This window comes from Podarcis cretensis (assembly GCF_951804945.1).
Source record: "Podarcis cretensis genome assembly, chromosome: 13".
Lineage (NCBI taxonomy): Eukaryota > Metazoa > Chordata > Lepidosauria > Squamata > Lacertidae > Podarcis > Podarcis cretensis.
Genome location: NC_137182.1, coordinates 36400634 through 36421142, shown reverse-complemented (window position 1 = coordinate 36421142; position 20509 = coordinate 36400634). Strand labels below are relative to the sequence as shown.

Below are 20509 nucleotides of genomic sequence, written 5' to 3'. Positions count from 1 at the left end.
ACTCCACGCCCCGACAGCTGCCACAGCTGCACCCCTGGGTCTTTTCCAAAACCTAAGGGGAGAGTGGCTTTTCTAATCCAGGAGGACGACATAGCATACATATGGGCAGCAGATTCTAAATGTTTTACTAAGGTGGTGGTTGTGGGGGGATGTTTCTCATCAACAGACCTTTGCCAAAGGATCTCAGAAGTTAAGATCTTCGTACGGTACATGCTACATTTTCAGGTAGCAAATGAATCAAAAGTTCTATGGCCCCAATTACTGTAAGGCAGGAAAAACCTACAAATTCTACAACTAGGAATAGCAGGGGGATTTGTCTAGGTTTGCTGAATTCACAAAATGCAAACCATCCTTCAAAATCTGCACTTCTCCAAATTTTGCAATGTAGTTCTCCAGTCAGTTGCACAAAAATGTATATACCTGGGTAAAGCATGCATATAAATACACACATTAGTGAAAATAATGTGCAAAGGCACATTATCTGAGGGGAGACTGCTGTGCAAAAGTGTCTATATTGGAGGAAAATTGCATACAAGCATGTGTATATTAAGATAAACTTGTACTAACATGCTGATGAATTTTCCATAGGACTTTTCACCCAGAAAAGAATCACAGAGAGTTGTGGAAATGTAGAGAACTGAATTTAAGATTGGAAGAATGAGAAACAGAAAGAAACCAAAATGGGCATGTTCACCCATCCCTGCCTACAATCCAAATCACTGATGGGTGCAACGGGAATAAATTAAGGCAGTAAGCAAAAGTAGAAAAAAATATTTTCTTTGCAAACATAATCCTGGTTGTAGTATCTGAAGTGTGTGTGTGTGCATGTGTGTGTTGGACTTCAGAATGTTTTCTCTCTGTGGGGGGGGGGTGCACTCAGGGCTTTTGGGTAGAAGCCCCACTTAGCAGAACGATTAGCAGACCTGGCTTACCTCATTTTGAAGTAATACCCATCACCAGCTTAAGTGGGGGGAAGGGGAGGGGGAGGGCATAGCACCATGCCAAGTCTGGAATCTAAAATTACCTAACTGCAACTGAAGGAGGAAAATGGGGACATCTGGAACATTAGGAGCAGAGAGCAAGAGGTGTATAAAAAAATGGGGGAACAGGAGCAGCCAGTTCCAATGTCTTTGGGTGTTTCATCAACTTACCACAGGCTGTCATTAATATAAAACAACTTACCCTTTTTTTCTCCACAGTCATAAGGACTAGGCACTTACTGTTTTTGTACAAATGAAAGCTTAGCTTCCCGAGATTCCAAATGCTGTATAAGTTGTTGTATTCTGTGCATTGGCAAGATAGCCTCACAGAAGTCGGGCCCTCCCTGTGCATTGTTGTCACCTGACCGCTGTAGATAAAACAGTGTGACTGTCACAAGAACCCACTCCGGCTGTTGGAGGTCACTACAACGAAACAAACAGAAGTGAGGGGGGTAGCCCCACTCTGTCCTTCCGGAGAAAAACTGGGGAAGAGTAGGATGCCACTTTGCCTTCGTTCTGCTTCTTCTCTTAGACGCATCCTATAAATATCGCCCCCCATCCGACTCCCACACCCATCTCTTGGCTCAGCCTCTGAGGGCAGGAATTAACAAACTGTCTATTTCGGGGCCATATCTGGTTTCAGCTGCGATTTTGAGGGCATGAACCACCCAGAGGATGGGCTTGCTCAAAGACTACGAAGAAAATGACTGGAACTTTCTTTTTTTGGATGCTATACCAGAAATTCTCAGGAAGTGGGCAACATTAAAAGGGCCATGAGTTTTCCAGTGACCCAGATATAGCAGAGAGAAGGGAGTCAAAGGGTTGTGACAGGTAAAACACATTTGTTTTACTTCCAGCTAAGATAAAATGGGGTCATACAGACCTCATGGCACTAGACGTTCTGGAACCTGGATATATCTGGTGGAAGGGGTCACGTTGTGGTTGTTATCCTCCAAGATTTATAGAAAGCAGTATCATTTTTCTGTACACAGCTCTATGATGAGCTGGCAGTCTGCGGCTGGGCACGTTCTACTTGGTACTGTGGTTGGCATTCAAGATGGAAACTGAGAGTTTCTCTCAAGCCACCTGCCAAATGTTTGCAGCCGCAATGGGAAGCCTCCTCCAACACATTGCTAAAGATGTGCAAATTCATACATTCCTCCCTGGAACAAAAGAGGAACCAGCACCATTACACCTCAGCAATTCCTACAAGAAGTGCTAAATGCTAGTAACATTTGATTGTAGTAGAGTTGCCACATGTCCAGACATATCTGGAAAATTAGCAAAAAAAAAAAGTCCTGGAAAATCCAGACGTATGGCAGCCCATGTCCTCAGAAATAGCTCAAAAATATATTTCACTTTTTGAAATATGGCAACCCTAGGTTGTAGTCAACACTAGTCCTACTCAGAGTAGACCCAGTGGCGCTAAATTAAGATGGTTTAGTTTAGTTTAGGGACGCGGGTGGTGCTGGGATCTAAACCACTGAGCCTAGGGCTTGCCGACTGGCATCCCCGCGACAGGGTGAGCTCCCGTTGTTCATTCCCAGCTCCTGCCAACCTAGCAGTTCGAAAGCACGTCAAAGTGCAAGTAGATAAATAGGTACTGCTTTGGCGGGAAAGTAAACAGCGTTTCCGTGCGCTACTCTGGTTTTGCCAGAAGTGGCTTAGTCATGCTGGCCACATGACCTGTAAAACTGTCTGCGGACAAACGTCGGCTCCCTTGGCCAGTAAAGCGAGATGAGTGCCGCAACCCCAGAGTGAGTCGTTCACGACTGGACTTAACTGTCAGGGGTCCTTTACCTTTTTTAGTTAAGTTTACTCACCTCATTGCATCTACTCTGAGTGGAACTAAGGCAGTGCTGGATTTATGTATAGGCTAAGTAGGCTGAAGCCTAGGGCCTTCCGCTCCCCACACAGTGGAGGGATTCCTTCTTGTGATCTGGACACTATGTTCATATTGCACTAGCTTAGTTTTCAGCGTCAAGCCAACTAAGTGAATAGTCATCTGCACTTTGTGCCATCAAATTCCATATATCACTGTTGTTACTGTAGTTTTAACTAATACAGTTATGTATCATCTTTCCAATACTGTAATTCCCATCTCGCCCCAGGGTGGTTCCATAGATAATAAAGAGCATTTCTATTTGCAAATTGAATGGTGTAAATAAAAGTTCTTTCTGTTGTTGCTTGTCTTGTTATACAGCTGATCCAAATCATACATCCCTCTCCCCTTAGCATGTGCCCAAGATGACTTATTTTGGGGTGCATAGATGTTCAGTTCCCACCCATTTACAATAATCTTGCCTGCATCTTCCAGAATTGCAAATATGGAACCGAAAGAAACCAGGAACCATCTTCACTTCCATTGTAGAAGATTAAGAAGACGTCAAAGATGCAGTCATGGTGAGAGAGAATATGGCATAAATTTACAGGAAATAATGTTACATTCAGGAGGAAGGAGAGGGAGCAAAACCTGAGACAAAAGGGCAAGGGAAGACCCAATTCTGGTACTGCAGATGGAGATTTCAACTTGGGTCTTGATTTGAGTCTCACCTCTTCCACAGGCTCCCCGTGTCACCAGGGCTCAATAAATCTGAACCTAAGGAGAGCCTGCTGGGTCAGGTCAGTGGTCCATCTAGCCCCGCATCCTGTTCTCAAAGCGGCCAGTGAGATGCGTATGGAAAGCCCACCAGCAGGACCAGAGCACAAGAGCACTCTTCCCTCCTACCTTTCCAGGAACTGGTATTCAGAATAGCAACAGAAGTGGCTATGGTAGTCAGGGCAGTGCTATGCTTTAAGAAAAGGTACAGTCTGAAATTGCACATGTTCAGAGTATCACTTTTTTAAACTCTTTGGAATGGTGGCAAGAGAGATCTTAGAATCAGAGTTGGGAGGGATCACGAGGGCAGTGGCGTAGTGTGGGGGGTGCAGGGGGGCCCGGCCGCACCGGGCGCAACATCGGGGGGGTGCTCGCCGCCTCTGGAGTCGCCGAAGAGCCTCGGGCGCAGGCTGTAGCAGAGCCCCATGTCTCGCAGAACCGACGAGCTGTGTGCGCGTCCGGGCTGAAGGCGTCCGGCAGGCAGCGGCTCTCAGCGCTCGCCGCGGAGGGCGCGCCAGGCAGCCCCTCCTCACAGCCCCCCCGCCGCCGCTGCTGCTGCTGGGCCATGTTGCATTTTCCTCGCCTCTCTGCCCTCCTCCTCCTCCAGGCAAGCGGCGTCGTTTGGGCGGCAGCGCCAGCGGCAACTTGCCTCAGATCACCTGACACGGACCCGCCGCCGCCGTGGCTACCTAACCGTAAATACCCCAGCCCAGGCAGCCGCAAGAAGAAGCTGGCAGCGGCGGCAGATTAGGGGTTAGGGGCGCAAATTACTTGCCTTGCCCCGGGTGCTGACAACCCACGCTACGCCGCTGCACGAGGGTCATCTAGTCCAACCCCTGCAATGCAGGAATCTTTTGCCCAAGGTGTGGCTCAAACCCTGGATCCTGAGATTAAGAGTCTCACACTCAACCGACTGAGCTATCCCAAAATTGCATGCTTCGCAATGCATATGGACATGTAAAAGGGTGGGGGTGTTCATATTAATACCATTAAATCCAGGGTTTAAAACTACTGAGATTACCCACTGCTCTTTCAGTAGCAGCAGCAGCAGCAGCAGCACTTATTTATTTTCGCATTTTTATCTCACCTATTTTCTGGAGCTCAAGGTGGAGTGCACTGTTTTCATTTACTAAAACGTATATATACCGCTTGCATGGGCGTAGCCAGGATTGGTTTTTTTGGGGAGGGGGGAGCAGAATCGACGTGACTGATCAGTTAGATAAGTATTTCTATTGTTTTACATGATCTGGGGTGGGTGGGGCAGCTGCCCCACGCCCACGACCGCTTGGTTGTATTAAAGAAAATAAAACCTCAAAGCGGATCTCCTCCCCATTTTATAGTCACAACAACCCTGTGAGGAAGGTGAGACACTTTGACAGGCCGAAGGGAGCTCGCTGGGCTTCAGGGCCAAACAAATATTTGAACCCCCGACTCCTTGGCTACCAGCCAAAATTGCTTCTCTATGCAGAATCTCCCGCCACTAAACAATCCCGCAAATACCACCAGCAGAACCCCACGCTGTCTTCCTCTGCCTCCCCTCCCTTGCGCACGCGCGCCCAGTTACGAGAGGGGAGGGGCAAGGCCTGCGTTCCATTTCATCAGCTATGCGCACGCGCAGGACGGCGGCCGCGCGCGAAAGTTGACGAGTTCGGACTCTGAAGGTGTGGGCGGGGCAAAGCGGGAGTATAAAAGGGCCACGTGCGGCCAACCTTCTTCCTGTTTCAAATGGCGGCGTGAAGGAGATTGCAGGTACTGCGCGATACAAAGGCGGGCGGGCCGGCCGAATAACTGGGTTGCTTATTTCTTATTGGTTTCTCTGTACCCCCGCCCGCTTCTGCTGCTAGGCTCTCTGTTGCGGGGGAGAGGAAGAGGTTTAGAATCAGAGCTGGGTGGTGGAGTTGCAGAGGCGGCGTTAGGGTGCAGATAGGTAGAGAGGGACCCAAAGTGGAAAGGGCATGTAGGGCTTGTGTGGGGAATAAACTGGAATGTAGCAGTAAAGAGGGAAGGGGTTGTGGTAATGCTAAAGACTTGTATAAAGATGCTGACTGTTTAAAGTCAAAGGAGGGTTGATGAGGCTCAGCAGCGTAAGGGAGAATAGCTTTGTAAAAGGGTTTAGTTAAGGGCCGTAGTGTAGTTGGCATGGGCGTAGCTGAGGGGGGCAGGGAGGGGCAGCTGCCTCCCCCAAATCAATAAAAATACATGGCTAACTGAGGTTCTGCCCCCCCCGGCAAAAATCCTGGCTATACCTGTGGTAGTTAACGGGGTAATTTGTGGGGGGTAGAAAAGGGATTTTGACTGAAACTGGCAGACAAGGGTGTATATAGGGACTGGTATAAGAGGAATGTAGTTTGCTGTCAGGCAGGATTCTGGAAGAGTGCCTCTAGTGGCTTATTTTACTAACCAGCTTTCCCTTCCTACAGCAATACTTCTTTTTGTCTATCTCCTGCTTAAAATGGAGCATCCATCTTGGGCCTCCAGTGACCCGATGAACTTGTGGTGCTGGGTAAGTGTTGCCCTGCCAAATTTCAGACTGTTGCCCTGGGAAATCCTGAGCTACTGTAGAAGGTTTTCTGGGCACTTCAGTTAGATAGTAAAGAGTGAAACACCATCTCCCCCTCTAGTGTGCCGGTGCATTCGTTGGGGGTTCCATGCAAGGTCTGGCAAGTCCTATATTTATATGGGCCAAATTTACTTCCATTGGAGATTGGGGTGCATGGTAAACCAGGAGAGCATTTCTGTGTGTAGGTGGGAGTGCTGTGGCCACAGGGTTCCTCCAATGATGTTAGCACTGGGCGCGGATTGCAATGACGATAACAGTGCCCCCCATGCCTTTGACATCATGGGGGACTGAGGAGCAGAATCCCTGTTGATCCCAAGAGGTTGAGGTTGTGGGGAGAAGGCTCTGGTGGGATTAGGTCTGTGTGTTGAACTTTGAGACACATGTGTACAGTTGTGGCAGCTGGGACTTCCTGCAGAGGATACAATGGCAAAACACTGGAGAATGAAACACTGGACTGCTCTCATCTTCTCATCCAGGTGTACAGCATAGCTTTGGGTAGGGAGGGTGGTGGATTGATATAGGGAATAGTCCCGTGCATTCCCAGCTCCTAACTGATACCTTTATTGTTAGGTGACCCTGATGATGTACCCAAGATGAATATCTGCCTCGCAAGTTGAATCTAGGTGCTTCAGTGGCAGCCAAGGCTGGTGAGCATTCACTTAATGACAAGTTGAAAGAGGGGTATTGGAACAGAGTTAGTGCAGTTCCTAGAAGTGGGACATGAGATACCCCAATGATGTCAGCACTGGGCTCCGATTGCTGTGACGATTTGGGTGCCTTCTGGGGACTTGACACTCCAGAAGACTGAGGGGTTCTGGATCTGAGAGTCCCTACTTGGCTGTGCATTTAGTGTGTCTGCAGAGGGACAACGATGGTCTCCTAGTATTAATGCTCTCACTCCATCAGCTTGTAAAGCATGAATGGCTTAGGAATGACACAATGCAGCAGTTGAGCTTTGCCTATTGTTTAGAGCTAAAGTTTGTGTGTGTTACAGCTTATGGAAGTATGGGACTACGTTTCTGTTAAGCTGGAGAAATTAAAATTTTTAATGGTAAGGGGCCAGTGTATCATGCTGTCCAGATTGCCCCACCACCACCCCGTTTTAAAGCTGCTTAGAGAATTGGGAATTTGGAGTGGAGAAGCAATACCCATGACTTGCCAAAACATTTTAGATATTGAAGTTTGTTTTGGGGGTCACCAGCATGGTGTTCTCCAAATGTTGGGCTCCTGTTAGCCCTCACCAGCATAGCAAATGGCCAGGGAGGGTGGAAACTGCAGTCCCAGCAATAGTGTGGAGTATCATGTTGGCTACTCCTGAAATTGTGATGCACCTAATTTCTTTACATATTCTCTCTTTTTAAAAAAAGAACTGAGTGGCAGGAACGGAAAATGTGCTTGCAGGCATGAAATCCAATATGTGTAGTGAGTGATCTGTGAAACTGAAACTAGGCTACACCTTGTGGATAGTGTGCAAAAAAGTCTTGCCAACATGGTTTGTTTGCTTTCTTTCTTCAGATATGGGAACACCTGAGCTCTGCTCTTGCAGGCAGGAAGATGCAACTGGTTCCGTGCCCTGACGGCTCACAGGTAGAACGGGGCAGGAAAGGCAGAGGAAAGATTGTCTGGGCATTGAAAAACACAGTGGTTGATCCTTAAGGGTTATGCCAAGGTTGTGTTGAAGGGGGCCTCTTTTGCAAGACAGGGGTCAGTCCTCCCATTTCTTTTGAGAGGCAGGAAAGTTGTACTTCACTGTATGTGCTTTGTAGCGCTGAGGCATGTATCAGGGAGCGTCTTTTTAAAAATTAACAGCCTTTAAATTTGGAAGCAAATGCTCTCTTACTGGATTTGTATTCCATGGGGCCAAAAGGCTTAGTCTGCTGGGGCTGGGCTGAGGGAATAACTAAAGTTCCTGAATAAACTTGTACAGGGATAGTCCCATTATTCCAGAAGAACATTACACTATCTCTGACCGAGGTACAGGGCCCTTCAAGATTCAGTCAGCAGCCTTTTAAAAGCACCGTCATATCCTGTTTGGGCTTTCCCTAGGCACTGCGTTGCTAATTCATGTGGCATATTTCTTCCCACCCAGCCTCAGCCAAGCTGGATGCCCGCAGCAAAACGGAATGGATGGGTTTCTCCCACAGTCTTGAAAGAATCTCCTGGACTATCAGCAAGTCACTGATACATATATTTTTTTTGGATCCACTGATTTTTTTTCCATTGCCTTCCATCATTTAAACAGCCTTTGCGCACACACCTTTTCCCCCAACTCTGCTTGATCACCAGCCTCCTACTCTTTCAAGCAAGTTTCTTGGTTTCAGAACCAAGTAGCTTGGCTCTTCGCTGCATCTTTCTATTAAGAGCAGTTGAGTTGAGCTTCCATCAGAAGCAGGGATTATTCCATCAGCTTTGCCAAAATATTGGCAGTATCAGGCACCTCCTACCCCTGAACTGTGCCAGTTGGTCATTAAAAGAAAAACTGTTTAAGGATTGGTACCTGAGTTTAATTTCTTTCCTCTTCCCTCCTTGTCCGTTTCCCCTTGTGTGTTGCGTTTTTAAGATTGTAAGTCTGCAAGCAGGAACTGCCTTGCTTTTATTGACTGCATATAAGCCATGCTGGTAACCTCCTTGGTTGAAGAGCAGCGTACAAATGCTCTAAATAAATTGATGATCATAAGCCATACACACCCTCCAAAGCAAGGCTGTTTGTTTCACCTTGGATTCTGAAGCAGCATGAATATCTTTGGGGATATTTGCCAAGAATGCTGCATTTTGCACAACCTTGGCATGTACTCCTTTCAACTTGGGGAAAACAAAACTTGGATTGTATGCCTCCAGGCAGGGACAGTGTTATTCTGTGCAGCATTTACTTTTTCCAATAAAATGTAGAAACGATAAGTGGTTTTGCATTGTTGTCGTTTAGTCGTGTCCGATTCTTCATGACCCTGGGGACCAGAGCACTCCTGGCACTCCTGTCTTCCACTGCCTCCCGCAGTTGTAGCTTCAAGAACACTGTCCAACCATCTCGTCCTCTGTCGCCCCCTTCTCCTTGTGCCCTCCATCTTTCCCAACATCAGGGTCTTCTCCAGGGAGTCTTCTCTTCTCATGAGGTGGCCAAAGTACTGGAGCCTCAGTTTCAGGATCTGTCCTTCCAGTGAGCACTCAGGGCTGATTTCCTTCAGAATGGAGAGGTTTGATCTTTTATTATTTGCATAGTTGTACTTAATGTTTTTCACATGCAGGCATCTTTTTGGCAAGGTACGGAAAATCTGGCTATCCAGATGTTGATCTACCACAGATGTCTTTTGTAGGGAACCCAAGGCATTAAGCACAGCTTAGGTGGTCAGAGCATGGTGCTGATAACACCAAGGTTGCAGGTTTGATCCCCATATGGGACAGCTGCATATTCCTGCATTGCAGGGGGTTGGACTAGATGATCCTCAGGGTCCCTTCCAACTCTGATTTTAAAATTCGTGGTTTATGTCAAGAGCAGATTACATACTAAAATGAAAAGCATGGGGCCCTCTAAACAATGGAGGCATAAGAATTTCCTTGCCATGTCTGACAGAAAGGTACACACAGTGTAGTACTCACAAGCATTGCGCTACTTGCTTTATTTTTAAGTCTCCTAATAATTCCCTACAGTAAATGTGCCTCTTGCCGGTGCTGCTTGGACCATCAGCTTCTGTGGATGGAGTCTGAGTTTGCCCCCCTTGGCTCCAGCCACTGGACCACACTTCACAGCATGCAGAGGCTGTTCTTTCTTCCCATGAGGGCGATTGGTGGTTGCCATGAGCCCATCTTCCCATCACCTCCTCCAGTACATGATGCCTGCTCCTATTAATGCCGTGCTCAGCAGGCCTACTGCCACAGCCAGCGCTGTTACGGTGCGCCCTGCAAAAGGAATTCAACAGGTGTGAATGGGAGAGTCAGTGCGAACCTCTGCCCAGGGGGAGGGAAAAGACCTTGCATTACCTGTGCCTGCCCGAGGGTTTTGGCATTCGGCATCCCAGTTCAGCGGGATGACTGCCTTCGTGAGATGAATGAAGAGAGGCAGTGGGCAAGGTGTGGGGCAGTCAGGCAGGGCTAAGGGGTGGGGCTGGTGGCTGCTTTCGTTCCGATAAAACATGGATACACTGAAGGAACTGGAAAGATGGAAAACACAGGAGCTTAGTAAAGGTTGCACTCTTCACCTCCCATAACCCCGCACTGCCAAACGTTGGCTCTGATATTTGGTGCTTTCCTTCCTGCAGTGTCTCTCAAAATGTTCTGGTACTGTCTCAGCCTCTTAACTATGCTGTGCTTTGTGTTAATGCGTCAGCAACTGCAAATGTGCTGACAAGTCGCTGGGAGGCAGCTGTTAATACTGCAAGGGATACTAGGAGCTGGCAGAGAGAGAGAGTCCCTCCGAATGGTGTACTCCTTGGTTTGGAGAGGACAACTTTTAAGAAAGGGTAGTAATAATAATGTTTCCTTATATCAAAGTCAGAACTAAAAATAAAATTAAAAAACTGGACAGAGAAGACTTACCATACTCCAAAAGGTGGCTTTTAATTTTAAAAAACAAGGGAAAACATGCCACGGTTTCAAATAGGGAGCCTTTCCCCAGCCCTGCCTGGAGAATACTGGGGATTGAACCTGTGTAATCCTTTGCATGTGAAGTGATGTGTCTACCATTGAGTTGTGGGAGGATAGCAGAGCCACAAAAGGAATGGGGGGGGGGCATGTATAAGATGCTTTTTCAATAAGTAAAAATTTCAGTTCTTCATGCAAAAGCAATTGTGCATAATTTGTTCTATTGGGCACAGAGTTACAGAGGAAGCTGAAAGCCTGAGCACATTCTGTTCCCTGGGATATTGCTGCAAGTTATAAGCCTTTTAAGCTCACCCTCACAAGCCTTGAAGGCTGGACATTTTTTTTGCTTCTTAAAATACTGCCAGCATTTTATTTCACCAGGATGATAAATCATCAGTAGTTCATCAGCACCTGTGCAGTTTTTACATGCACACCAAACCTTTCTCTGTGATGGAGAGCAAATTCAACACCCAGCAAAACAAGAGAAACTTCCTGCCCCACAGATGGAGCCAGACTTACTTATTGCTTTCCTGGTAGAACTCAAACCCATGACAGGCAGCATAGGGTGGAGGGGGACCTTCATAAACGCCCAGGGCTCCTTGAAGAGCGATTAAGGTGCTGTCATGCTAAAAAGTAGGTGAACAGGAAAAATGTAGCCAACATGTTTTTTTGTTTTGCATTTTACAATATATTGCTATGCCCCCCACTCCCTAAAACATGCCATTTTTTCATGTGCAGACTAGATGATATTACTTTGCTTCCCCCTCATCTTCATGGAGGGTGCTATCCAGGAACTTCCTGTTTCCCCTTCATGTGATAAGTGTGTTCCATAGTTTGCAGGCTTAGTTTTATAGTTGTAGTTTTAGAGAGACTATTTTTAGCACTTTCAAAAAGGACTGCAGTGAAGCTACTAAAGAGCCCGAGATCCTTCTAAACAGGCAGACTGCTATGCACACTTAGACCCCCCCCCATCTTCCCACATGGTCCCCCTGAAGTCTTAAGGTGGGAAAAGACTTACAGCAGAATACATGATCATCTTCAGGGGCAGATCTCGGCACACTACTTTGGAGAAGTTGCTCAGGATAGCGCCAAGTAATATCCCTGCAAGGTGGGAGAGAGACTGTTGACTGAGGGGGTGTCCTATGGTATGTCAAAGAATAACTGACCAACAGGCACAAAACTAGCAGCTCTGCAAATAATTGGGGGTCAAGGGGGTACCGTGTTGCATATGAAAATGAGAGTCATGCAAGCACACACATGTGCTGAGCACTGGGGCATGTGCCATCAATAACAGTTGAAGGGTTGAGTAGAAGAAAAACCATAGTAACAAAAAAAGAAAAGCACAGAAATGTCATGGTCCCCACACCAATTGGTTAGGTATGGATCTGTGGAGGACAATGGGGAACACATTGAACTGGAAAATAGTGAATTTTCAGGTGCCGTGTGAACGGGCCCTCCTCAGTTTTTTCCCCCAGTACTGTGTCAAAGCAGCGTTAGAATGTTTATCCTCTAAAATTGATTGAAATTTACCTCCAGTGAATCGGGCCTTCTCCTGGCTTGCATGCATTCCCACATGGGCTTCGACATTGAATGCTTCCATCTCTGAAAGGGTGGCCAGGACCTGTGGTGTGGCCCAGCTAGGCAAGGTCAGGTTGTGTGTTTTCTACAAGGAAAGAAAAAACACTAGAGAAAGGTATGGTTGGAGGCAAACTGGGGGGAGGCTGTTAGGCAGTGCAGTATGCCTACCTGGCAGAAGAGGGAGTCATGGACCCTCCAAAGGCCCCTCAGGGTCAGCTGTTCCTCTTTAAGCCCTGTATGGTTTGCCATCTCTCTCATAAAGCCCTGGGAAGGGAGGGAAGGGGGAAGAAGAATTAGCTAACGGATTGGAACTTCAATGTGCTTTTCCTGGAGGAAGCTAGTTCCACTATCCTACATGGTCTTACTAACATCAGTATATGTCCACGTAAACTGACATAGGCCTGAATGTTGTAAGTGAAGTGGTGTGGCTTCCAAAAACCCACTTCCATGTAGGGTTGGCACCATAATTGGACCCATTATGGATGGTATTCAGTGTTTGTTTCACTCAAGACTACACCCATCAGAGTTAATAAACATGACTAAGTTAGGCCTAAGGGCCCCTGCCTTTCTCAAATTTGTATATATTTTAAAACTATATGTATATGAACCTCTTTTTTGTTTATTTTGGGCTGTGTAGAGTTTTTTGGTCCCGAACATCAGTTTTTTCTGTGCAATGGGTGATTCCCATGACAGTTTCTTAGATTTTTTTGACTGTGCCCTCAGGCCCAACAAGGTGCTATCTGGGGCTGCTGGGAGTTGTAGTCCAAACCAGCTGAAGGGCACTAGGGTTGGCAAAGGCTGCTACAAGTGCTTACCTAGAAGTAATTTGTTTTTGAATAAGCATGCTTGCATTACACCGCTGGGCACTTTTTTAAAGCATTGCTTTTTTATCTTGTATCTGTTGTTGTTACTAATGTTTTTTATTACAATCAAAAGCTTTAGCTTTAATTTTTTGGAACCACCCCGGATTCTTGCCCCACAAAGTGGTATATGAATATTTTAAATGAATAATAAAAACACTCAGATTGGGTGCTAGACTGGCCATCAGAGATTTCCAAAAGTAAACAAAGGGCTGCCTTAAGCAAAAGAAGGCAGTCAGTTTTCTTGTCGATGGCAATGCAAGACAAGACAAGCGAACTGGTATTATGTAATTCACTCTGCAGGGAATCCTGGGAACCATGATTTTCGGGGGGTGTGGGGTATGCATGCTTTGGATCCCTAAAGTATCAATCGTGAGTTACATTTCCCAAGATTTTTTTGGGTAAAAGCCAGGTCAATTAAAGTGGTATAAAACCTGTTTTAGTTTGTAGTACATATATATCCTCTGAGTGATCAAGGCAGAGAACAAGACTCCCCCTCCGGATGATGCATTCCTCTTACAATGGGTGCAAAGAGTTGGATTGATGAATTGGATGAAGAAGAAATCCTGACTTTGGAATCCATTTCTCCCTCCTAGCCAACCCCACCTTTCCCTGATACCTTCCAGGTCTCCATTTTAGCCTGATAGCTTGGCAAATTAATTGTCTCTCCCATCAGCTGTTGGTATCGTAGGCAGTTCCGGGTTGGCGGCTTCAGCAGCTGTGAGGTGTGGAGTAGGAAAAGACAGACAAATCTGATTCTTTGGGAAAGCTGACCCCTCTTTCCTTTCCCATATGTAAACTATGGGGCTACACTTCAGAAGCAGGAACACTGGTTGAATCTCACTTTCACATCCATATACTCCTGCTTTGCTCAAAAAAGGCTGCTGTGTAGAGCTGTCTTCAGCAACCTGGAGTCAGGCAGATATTTTGGCCGACCATTCCCATCAGCTTCTGACAGCACAGGTGGTTGATGGGAATTATAGGTCAAAATATCTGCCAGATTACCAGGCTGGTGTAGTGGATTGAATGCTAGACTTCACGACACCAGTCTAAATGGTAAATATACTTACTGAGTCTCTGTCCCAATTTTTAAGCTTGACCAGAATGAAAATGCAGGGCCTAGACGGAACTCATACAGAAATGTGGCAAGACATCAAAATAAAAGAGCCAGAAAGAAATTCATTCTTGATAAAGTTGGATTTCGTGAAGTGGCATTCCCCTTTTCAGGAAACACTTCCCTCAGCTTCTCTATTAAAAAATACATTTGTTTCATGCATAGACCACCTTGCAATGGAAGACTCGTAGGATGGTGTTCAATAAAAGCAATATAAGAAAATGCCACGTAAATTCAATACAAAGCAGAGAAGCAGCTGATAAGAACCAGTAAAATCTGGGCAAGTTGCGAAGGATTACCTTATCATACTTAGTAGGCACAGTGTGGATGGGAACAGGTCTCCAGCTGATCTCTGGATCTGAGCTTGGATAGAGCCCCATCAGGTTGGCTTGGGCGCTCATTAAGGTGCGGTCGTAATCTGTGCTGCGGATATAGATCTAGAAAGCGGCATAATGGTTGGTTGGCCTCAAGGCGGGTGAAAACCTTGGCTGTCCCCGAGTGCTGGTGGGGCTATTTATCCTGTCCTTGGGACCCTCAAAGCCCACACATCTCACTGATCTCCACTACACCCTCTCGAGCTGCTCTGGCCTGGCTGGAATGTGTCTTTGACCTGTGAAGCTAATGTTGCTTGCTTGCCTGAAGGGTCAATAGAGTTGTGTTGGTGGGAGTGTAGAAGCTTTGGGCTTTTGTGTGGCTGGAACACAAGCCAGTGCTGTGTATTGGAGTAGGACATGGGAGACCAGGGTTCAAATTCCTACTCAGCCGTGAAACTTACTGGGTGACCCTGGGCCAGTCACCATCTCTCAGTCTAAACTGCTTTGCAGGGTTGTTGTGAGAATAACATGGAGAGGGGAAGATCTGTGTATGCCTCATTGAGTTCCTTGGAGGAAAGGTGGGATGTAAAAATCAAAAGCCTCCATTGTGCACTTGGGCATCTAGAGCCACCCAGTTTCCCCCTCTTGCTTCACCCACCACCCATTAGCTTTTTAAAAGGTGGGTGGAGCTGGTGTTATGGGTTTGGATACATTTTGGGGGTGCTGCTGCTGCTTATTTTTGCATGTCAGCTAATACTTAAATTGTTCCAGTTACAGATAGGTAGCCGTGTTGGTCTGCCATAGTCAAAACAAAAAAAATTCCTTCCAGTAGCACCTTAAAGACCAACTAAGTTAGTTCTTGGTATGAGCTTTCGTGTGCATGCACACTTCTTCAGATACTTAAATTGTTGCATGCTTTATATATATTTATTACTGTATGCATATTTGCTGCCTTGTGAATTCTTGGGTGCTGGTGTGGAATATATATACAGTGGTGCCTCGCAAGACGAAAAGAATCCGTTCCGCGAGTCTCTTTGTCTAGCGGTTTTTTCGTCTTGCGAAGCAAGCCCATTGACGGCTTAGCGGCTTAGCGCTATTAGCGGCTTAGCAGATAAGCGGTTTAGCGGCTTAGAAAAAGGGGGGGGGACCGCAGGAACTCGCAAGACATTTTCGTCTTGCAAAGCAAGCCCATAGGAAATTCGTTTTGCGAAGCACCTCCAAAACGGAAAACTCTTTCGTCTAGCGAGTTTTCCGTCTTGCGAGGCATTCGTCTTGCGGGGCACCACTGTATTGCCTTTATTAAATAAGCAAACGGATATTTACCTCCTGTGGTTTGTAGGATGCACTCAGGAAGCCAGCATATCTCTCTCTGAGGAAACGTCCTAGTGCCTTCTGTTGCAAAATACCTACCTGCAGTAGACAAAAGGAAAAAGGCAAGTTGGGGGGGAGGGGAGAGAAAGATCTGAAACGTCCTCCAAAACAGGGCTGTCCCATTGCTCCAGTGCAAAGCGAAGGCTGAGATCAATCGCCTTCACTCACACAAAAACTCCAGTCATGGAAATTCTGGAAAGTGCCTTTCTCCCCCTTCCCCAAGTTGTGGCTGAAGGCGACCATGGGGATCAGCAGGGCAGAAAACAGGTGGAGCTTGAACCAATGGCAGGGAGAGCCAGCCCCTGACTGGTGGTAAAGCAAAAAGGCAGCCAGACAGGGGCAGTGCCCCATTTGCCTCCAGTGCCGATCCCACCCCTCTACACCCCCCCAAGCCCCCACCTCAGTGAGTTGCTGGAAGCCTTGTGGCCAGGGTGCCGCTTTGTGGGGATCCGTGGGGTAGGTGCCCAGAGGGGATCGGTCACCATGGCGATACACCTAAGAAGGAAGAAGGGGGTCAGAACAGCAACATACAGCAAACCGAGTGATAGTTTTGCCCTCAAATTTCTAACCTACAGGACCAGGAATCTTTTTGGACTTTTAAAATATCTTCAGGGCTGTCACATGGAAGAGGAAGCATGCTTTTTCTCTCCTGCTCTTGAGGGTAAGACTCGAACCAATGGCTTCAAGTTACAGGAAAGGAGATTCCGAGTAAACATTCGGAAAAACTTTCTGACAGTAAGAGCTGTTCGGCGCTGGAACAGTCTCCCATCAGAAGTGCTGGACTCTCCATGGAGGTTTTCTAAGCAGAGGTTGGATGGGCGTCTGCAATGGATGCTTTCGTTGAAATTCCTGCATTGCAGGGGGCTGGACTAGATGACCCTTGGGTCCCTTCCAACTCTTAAGATTCTATGATTCTATGATCCTGGCCTGCAAAATGGGACCTACTGTGATTTACCTTTAATATTATTCCACCTCCACCCCCCTCTTTGCTATCTAGTTCTCTCACACACATGCACAGAAACAGACACATGTTTTCCCTTTCTTTAATAGATGGCATTGCTGGAGGGTCAGTCTGTAAACCAGAAACAAGATGCCTGCACCAATTCATTTATAGGTGAGGGGCAAAGAAAAGCAACCACAGCCACTTTAAAATTTTTACTTTTGAGTTTACGTGACATGCACCAAGTGTATTGCAAAATAAACAAATATGTACTTATACGGGTATTATTATAAATTATGCATCCCAAATATAAAACAACAACTCTGTTTTATAGCATCTAGTGCTATAAAAACTACCCCTTTAAAGAAATTAAAAATACAAATTTCTAATTTCTGTTCTTCAGATCTGATTCATTCAAGAGAACCATCCTATGTGTGTGAGTATATATATATTTCATAATAGGCCTAATACTTATTTTTCACACTATCCCTTTAAAAAGCTCCCCTCTCATCCCTTAAGGGTGTATTCCTAATACCAAGCCTGCAGTCTTTCGGGCACTTCTGTGGAATACATTTTCATTCAAAGTGGCCAGGGATTGGGTGAGTCAGGGTAAAGTAATTAGTATGTTATTACCCTTCTTAAGGCTAAACAAGCTATTAGTCCAATCAGTTAAAAAAAAAAGGGTGTGTGTGCCAGCATCAGGTATTTGACAAAGGGGTCTTAAGTGCATGGAAACTTATGCCACAGTAAGTGTTAGTTTCTAAGGTGCTACAAGTCTCTGGGTGTGTGATGTGTCTCTGTGCCCAGCACAGACCCAGATCTGTGGTGCCCTTCTGGTACAGAACTGTCCCACCCACCATAATAGGGTTGTAACCATGGTTAGACAGACTCCGACTGGATCCATTGACATGAATGGGAACGACTAACTTAGGGTCCATTAATTTCAGTGGCGTTTTACCAACACTGGAAAAAACACAAAGTTCTGGAGTTTTTCAATAGCCAGTCTCCTTAATGTTTTTCTGTGTTTTTAGTGTTTAAAAACACAGTGTCCCCCCCCCCTGTTTTAACAATGTACACCACCTTGATATTTTATGATAACAGGGTACTGAGATACTTTTATAATTAATTAAATATCAAAATCATTCATACACACACACAGAGAGAGAGAAAGAGAGGTACCTCGGGTTACAAACACTTTGGGTTACAGTACCTCAGGTTAAGAACTTTACCTCAGGATGAGAACAGAAATCACGCAGCGGCGGCACAGCGGCAGCGGGAGGCCCAATTAGCCAAAGTGGTACCTCAGGTTAAGAACAGTTTTAGGTTAAGAATGGACCTCCGGACAAATTAAGTTCTTAACCCGAGATACGTGTGTGTGTGTGTGTGTGTGTGTGTGTGTGTGTGTGTAAGTAATTGAATGTCAGTTCTAAGCCACCTCAGTAAGATTTATATCCTGAAAGGTGGGATATAGCAATATATGAAATGAAAGAGAGGCAACTCACTGCTTGGAGCAGAATGCACCCCCTTCATTCCCGACTCAAGGAATCCAGAAGCTCTGCTTCCCATCTCTGACCCCGTAGGCCTCACACCATAGCTGTCAACCGTCCCTTATTTGGCGTGAAACTCCCTTATCCCAGCACTCTGTCCTGCTGCTGTCCCTTATTGATGATGTCCCTTAAATTTCCCGGGTTTCATGCTTAAGCTTGGGAGGGAAGCAGCGGCTCGGGGTCCTCCGCTGCGAGAAAGAGCACACGCACGAGCTGCCACGTCTCCATCTCTCCCTTTTCCCCTCAGGGGCGCATCGTGAGGAGATGGGTGGCAGCAGCGGCGGCTGAGGAGGCGGCCTGAGGGAGGAGGAAGAGGAGGGGAAGGGGAGGGACGCAGAAGGGCCGCGCTTCAGCGGCCACGCCGCCGCCACGACCACCTCATGCCGGGCTCGCGGGCAGCGTGGGTGAGAGTCTCTCTCCCTCCCCCCTCTCTCTGGCGGGGAAGGGCCGATGGAACTCCTCGCACCAGGACGACGGCAGCCCTGACATGCTGCTTAGCATACCCTCCAACCAGTGCAGCATCTTAATGTAGTGATTTGCCCCTCTGCATCCCTTTCATAACTCTATTTTTATAAATCATTTGTCCATCCATATTTCAAATTTTTGCTCCAAGTTTTCTGTCAACCCTACCAATGTATGTAACTCTTTACAATAGCTTTTCAAATAAATTATAAAGTTTCCCCATTCTTTATGAAAGAGGTCCTCTTCCTGGTTTCTAATTCTGCCTGTAAGCTTTGCCATCTTGACGTCGTTCATCAGTTTTGTCTGCCACTCTTCTTTGGTGGGAGTTGTAGACCCTTAGGATCATCTAGTCCAACCCCCTGCAAAACACAGTCAGTCACAGCAAAAGCAGCATGGCTTCATCAGTGCCGGATTTATGTATAAGCGAAGCAAAATCCCTTATTTTGGCTGCTGGTCCCTTATTTTCGAGGCTGCTGGTCCCTTATTTTCAAATCTGTAAGTTGACAGCTATGCCTCACGCTCCTCCCAAAGTACCCTGGTTCCTTTCCCTCTTGCTGTGCAGCAATAGACTCCTGCTCCTTTCCGGAGAACCCAGGCGCCCTAGTTCCTGCCACCCACCCTCCTGTGTACCAGCGTGACGAAGCGCAGCGTCCTCTCTTGGGCCGGCGTGAGAGGCAGAATATCCTGGATGAGGAGGAGAATCCAAGGTGCCAGGGCTACAGAGAGCCTCATGTTCTCCGCCACCTGGAAAAAGAACTGTTGGAGGGAGGGAGGGCAAACTCTTCCGTTATATAGGCCCATCCTCAGACCCTGTAATTATCTCTCATTTTCCTTTGCTGACAGGTCAGATCTAACAGGCGGCACCACAGAGCTTGTGTGTGTGTGTTAGTATGTGAGAAGAGTGTCGGTTCCCCCTCCCCCCGTTTTACACCTGCCAGTCCCCTTAAAACTGCCTGTTTGTTAAATGGGGGGAGATTCACTTGCCATGATGATTACAACTCCCAACCAAGACATTACGTCTTGCCTTCTCCACCTGCAGAGAAAACATCTGAGCCTGTGATAACCAGTTGCCGGGTTTGTTTCTGGCCGGGGTCTTGTGTGTTTAGCCACTGGGTGTCTGGCAAAAATTCAGCAGGTAAACCCTTTTGCTCGCACAGAGATGTGCCGGAGGAGCTTCTCCTGATGGATTTCTGCCTGTCCCGCAAGCATTATAAGTTGAGGAGCTTTGCCCAGGGGGTCAGGAGTCAAATCATGCCATGTCGTCGTTACCTGACAACAAGAATTCAGTTTGCGGACTCTTCCATCCACCTGAAGGATGTGGGACCATATAGTCACCCCCAGACATTAATGAGTCCAGTTTTGCATGGCTGATGCCAGCCTCCCTGTTGGTAGATCAACAAACAAGTTCACCTTGACGCCATCTCGCCAGACAACTAGCCTAAGTGTCTTGTTGATTTACACCTGGTCTCCAGAATTTGACGTTTCGCAGGAGATGGCCTCAGCAGAGGTGGAGGTATATGTGACAGAAATCTGTCTTGACTTCGGCTCTCAGTTCACAAGTAAAACCTCCAGTGACAAAACGTTCTAGTGGGGAGTTCTCCTGTTCCAG

General features: G+C 46.8%; 1 protein-coding gene and 2 long non-coding RNA genes across 7 annotated transcripts in view; 2 read left to right on the top strand and 1 right to left on the bottom strand.

Moving 5' to 3' along the window:
• The window catches only part of LOC307201404, a 124431-nt gene extending 120898 nt beyond the window's left edge, over positions 1–3533 (top strand). Inside the window, exons 2-4 of one of the 2 annotated variants that reach the window (XR_013832702.1) lie at positions 589–750; positions 1720–1811; positions 3298–3533. This is a non-coding gene — a long non-coding RNA (uncharacterized lncRNA). The remainder of the gene's footprint in view (positions 1–588; positions 751–1719; positions 1812–3297) is intronic. The other variant, XR_013832701.1, reaches the window with a different exon arrangement.
• Positions 3534–5363: 1830 nt separating this feature from the next.
• On the top strand, positions 5364–18024 carry LOC307201402. 3 transcript variants are annotated; one of them, XR_013832695.1, is made up of 4 exons: positions 5364–6082; positions 6710–6786; positions 7655–7726; positions 17002–18024. It is a non-coding gene; the product is annotated as an uncharacterized lncRNA (long non-coding RNA). The 3 variants fall into 3 exon arrangements; XR_013832696.1 differs by lacking the exon at positions 17002–18024 and adding an exon at positions 8229–9037; XR_013832697.1 differs by lacking the exon at positions 17002–18024 and adding an exon at positions 8186–9037.
• Positions 9116–19712, bottom strand: ACP4 (acid phosphatase 4). 2 transcript variants are annotated; one of them, XM_079950552.1, is made up of 11 exons: positions 19531–19712; positions 16351–16446; positions 15904–15990; positions 14566–14703; positions 13772–13870; positions 12461–12556; positions 12245–12377; positions 11733–11815; positions 11234–11340; positions 10115–10284; positions 9116–10033 (listed from the first exon to the last, which is right to left on the bottom strand). In XM_079950552.1, exons 1-11 carry the CDS (start codon positions 19699–19701, stop codon positions 9948–9950), a joined length of 1266 nt encoding a protein of 421 aa, XP_079806678.1. In that variant the 5' UTR covers positions 19702–19712; the 3' UTR covers positions 9116–9947. The 2 variants fall into 2 exon arrangements, with proteins under 2 accessions (XP_079806678.1, XP_079806679.1); XM_079950553.1 differs by lacking the exon at positions 13772–13870.
• Between the last annotated feature and the right edge of the window lie 797 nt (positions 19713–20509).

Bases quoted from the DNA above. Each gene is read 5' to 3' on its own strand.
- ACP4 (XM_079950552.1), bottom strand. From the start codon at position 19,701: ATGGGCCTATATAACGGAAGAGTTTGCCCTCCCTCCCTCCAACAGTTC. The intron at 15,991-16,350 runs GTGGGGGCTTGG...TGTCTACTGCAG, and splicing joins GCTTCCAGCAACTCACTGAG to GTAGGTATTTTGCAACAGAA. The intron at 13,871-14,565 runs GTAATCCTTCGC...CACACCTCACAG, and splicing joins TGCCTACTAAGTATGATAAG to CTGCTGAAGCCGCCAACCCG.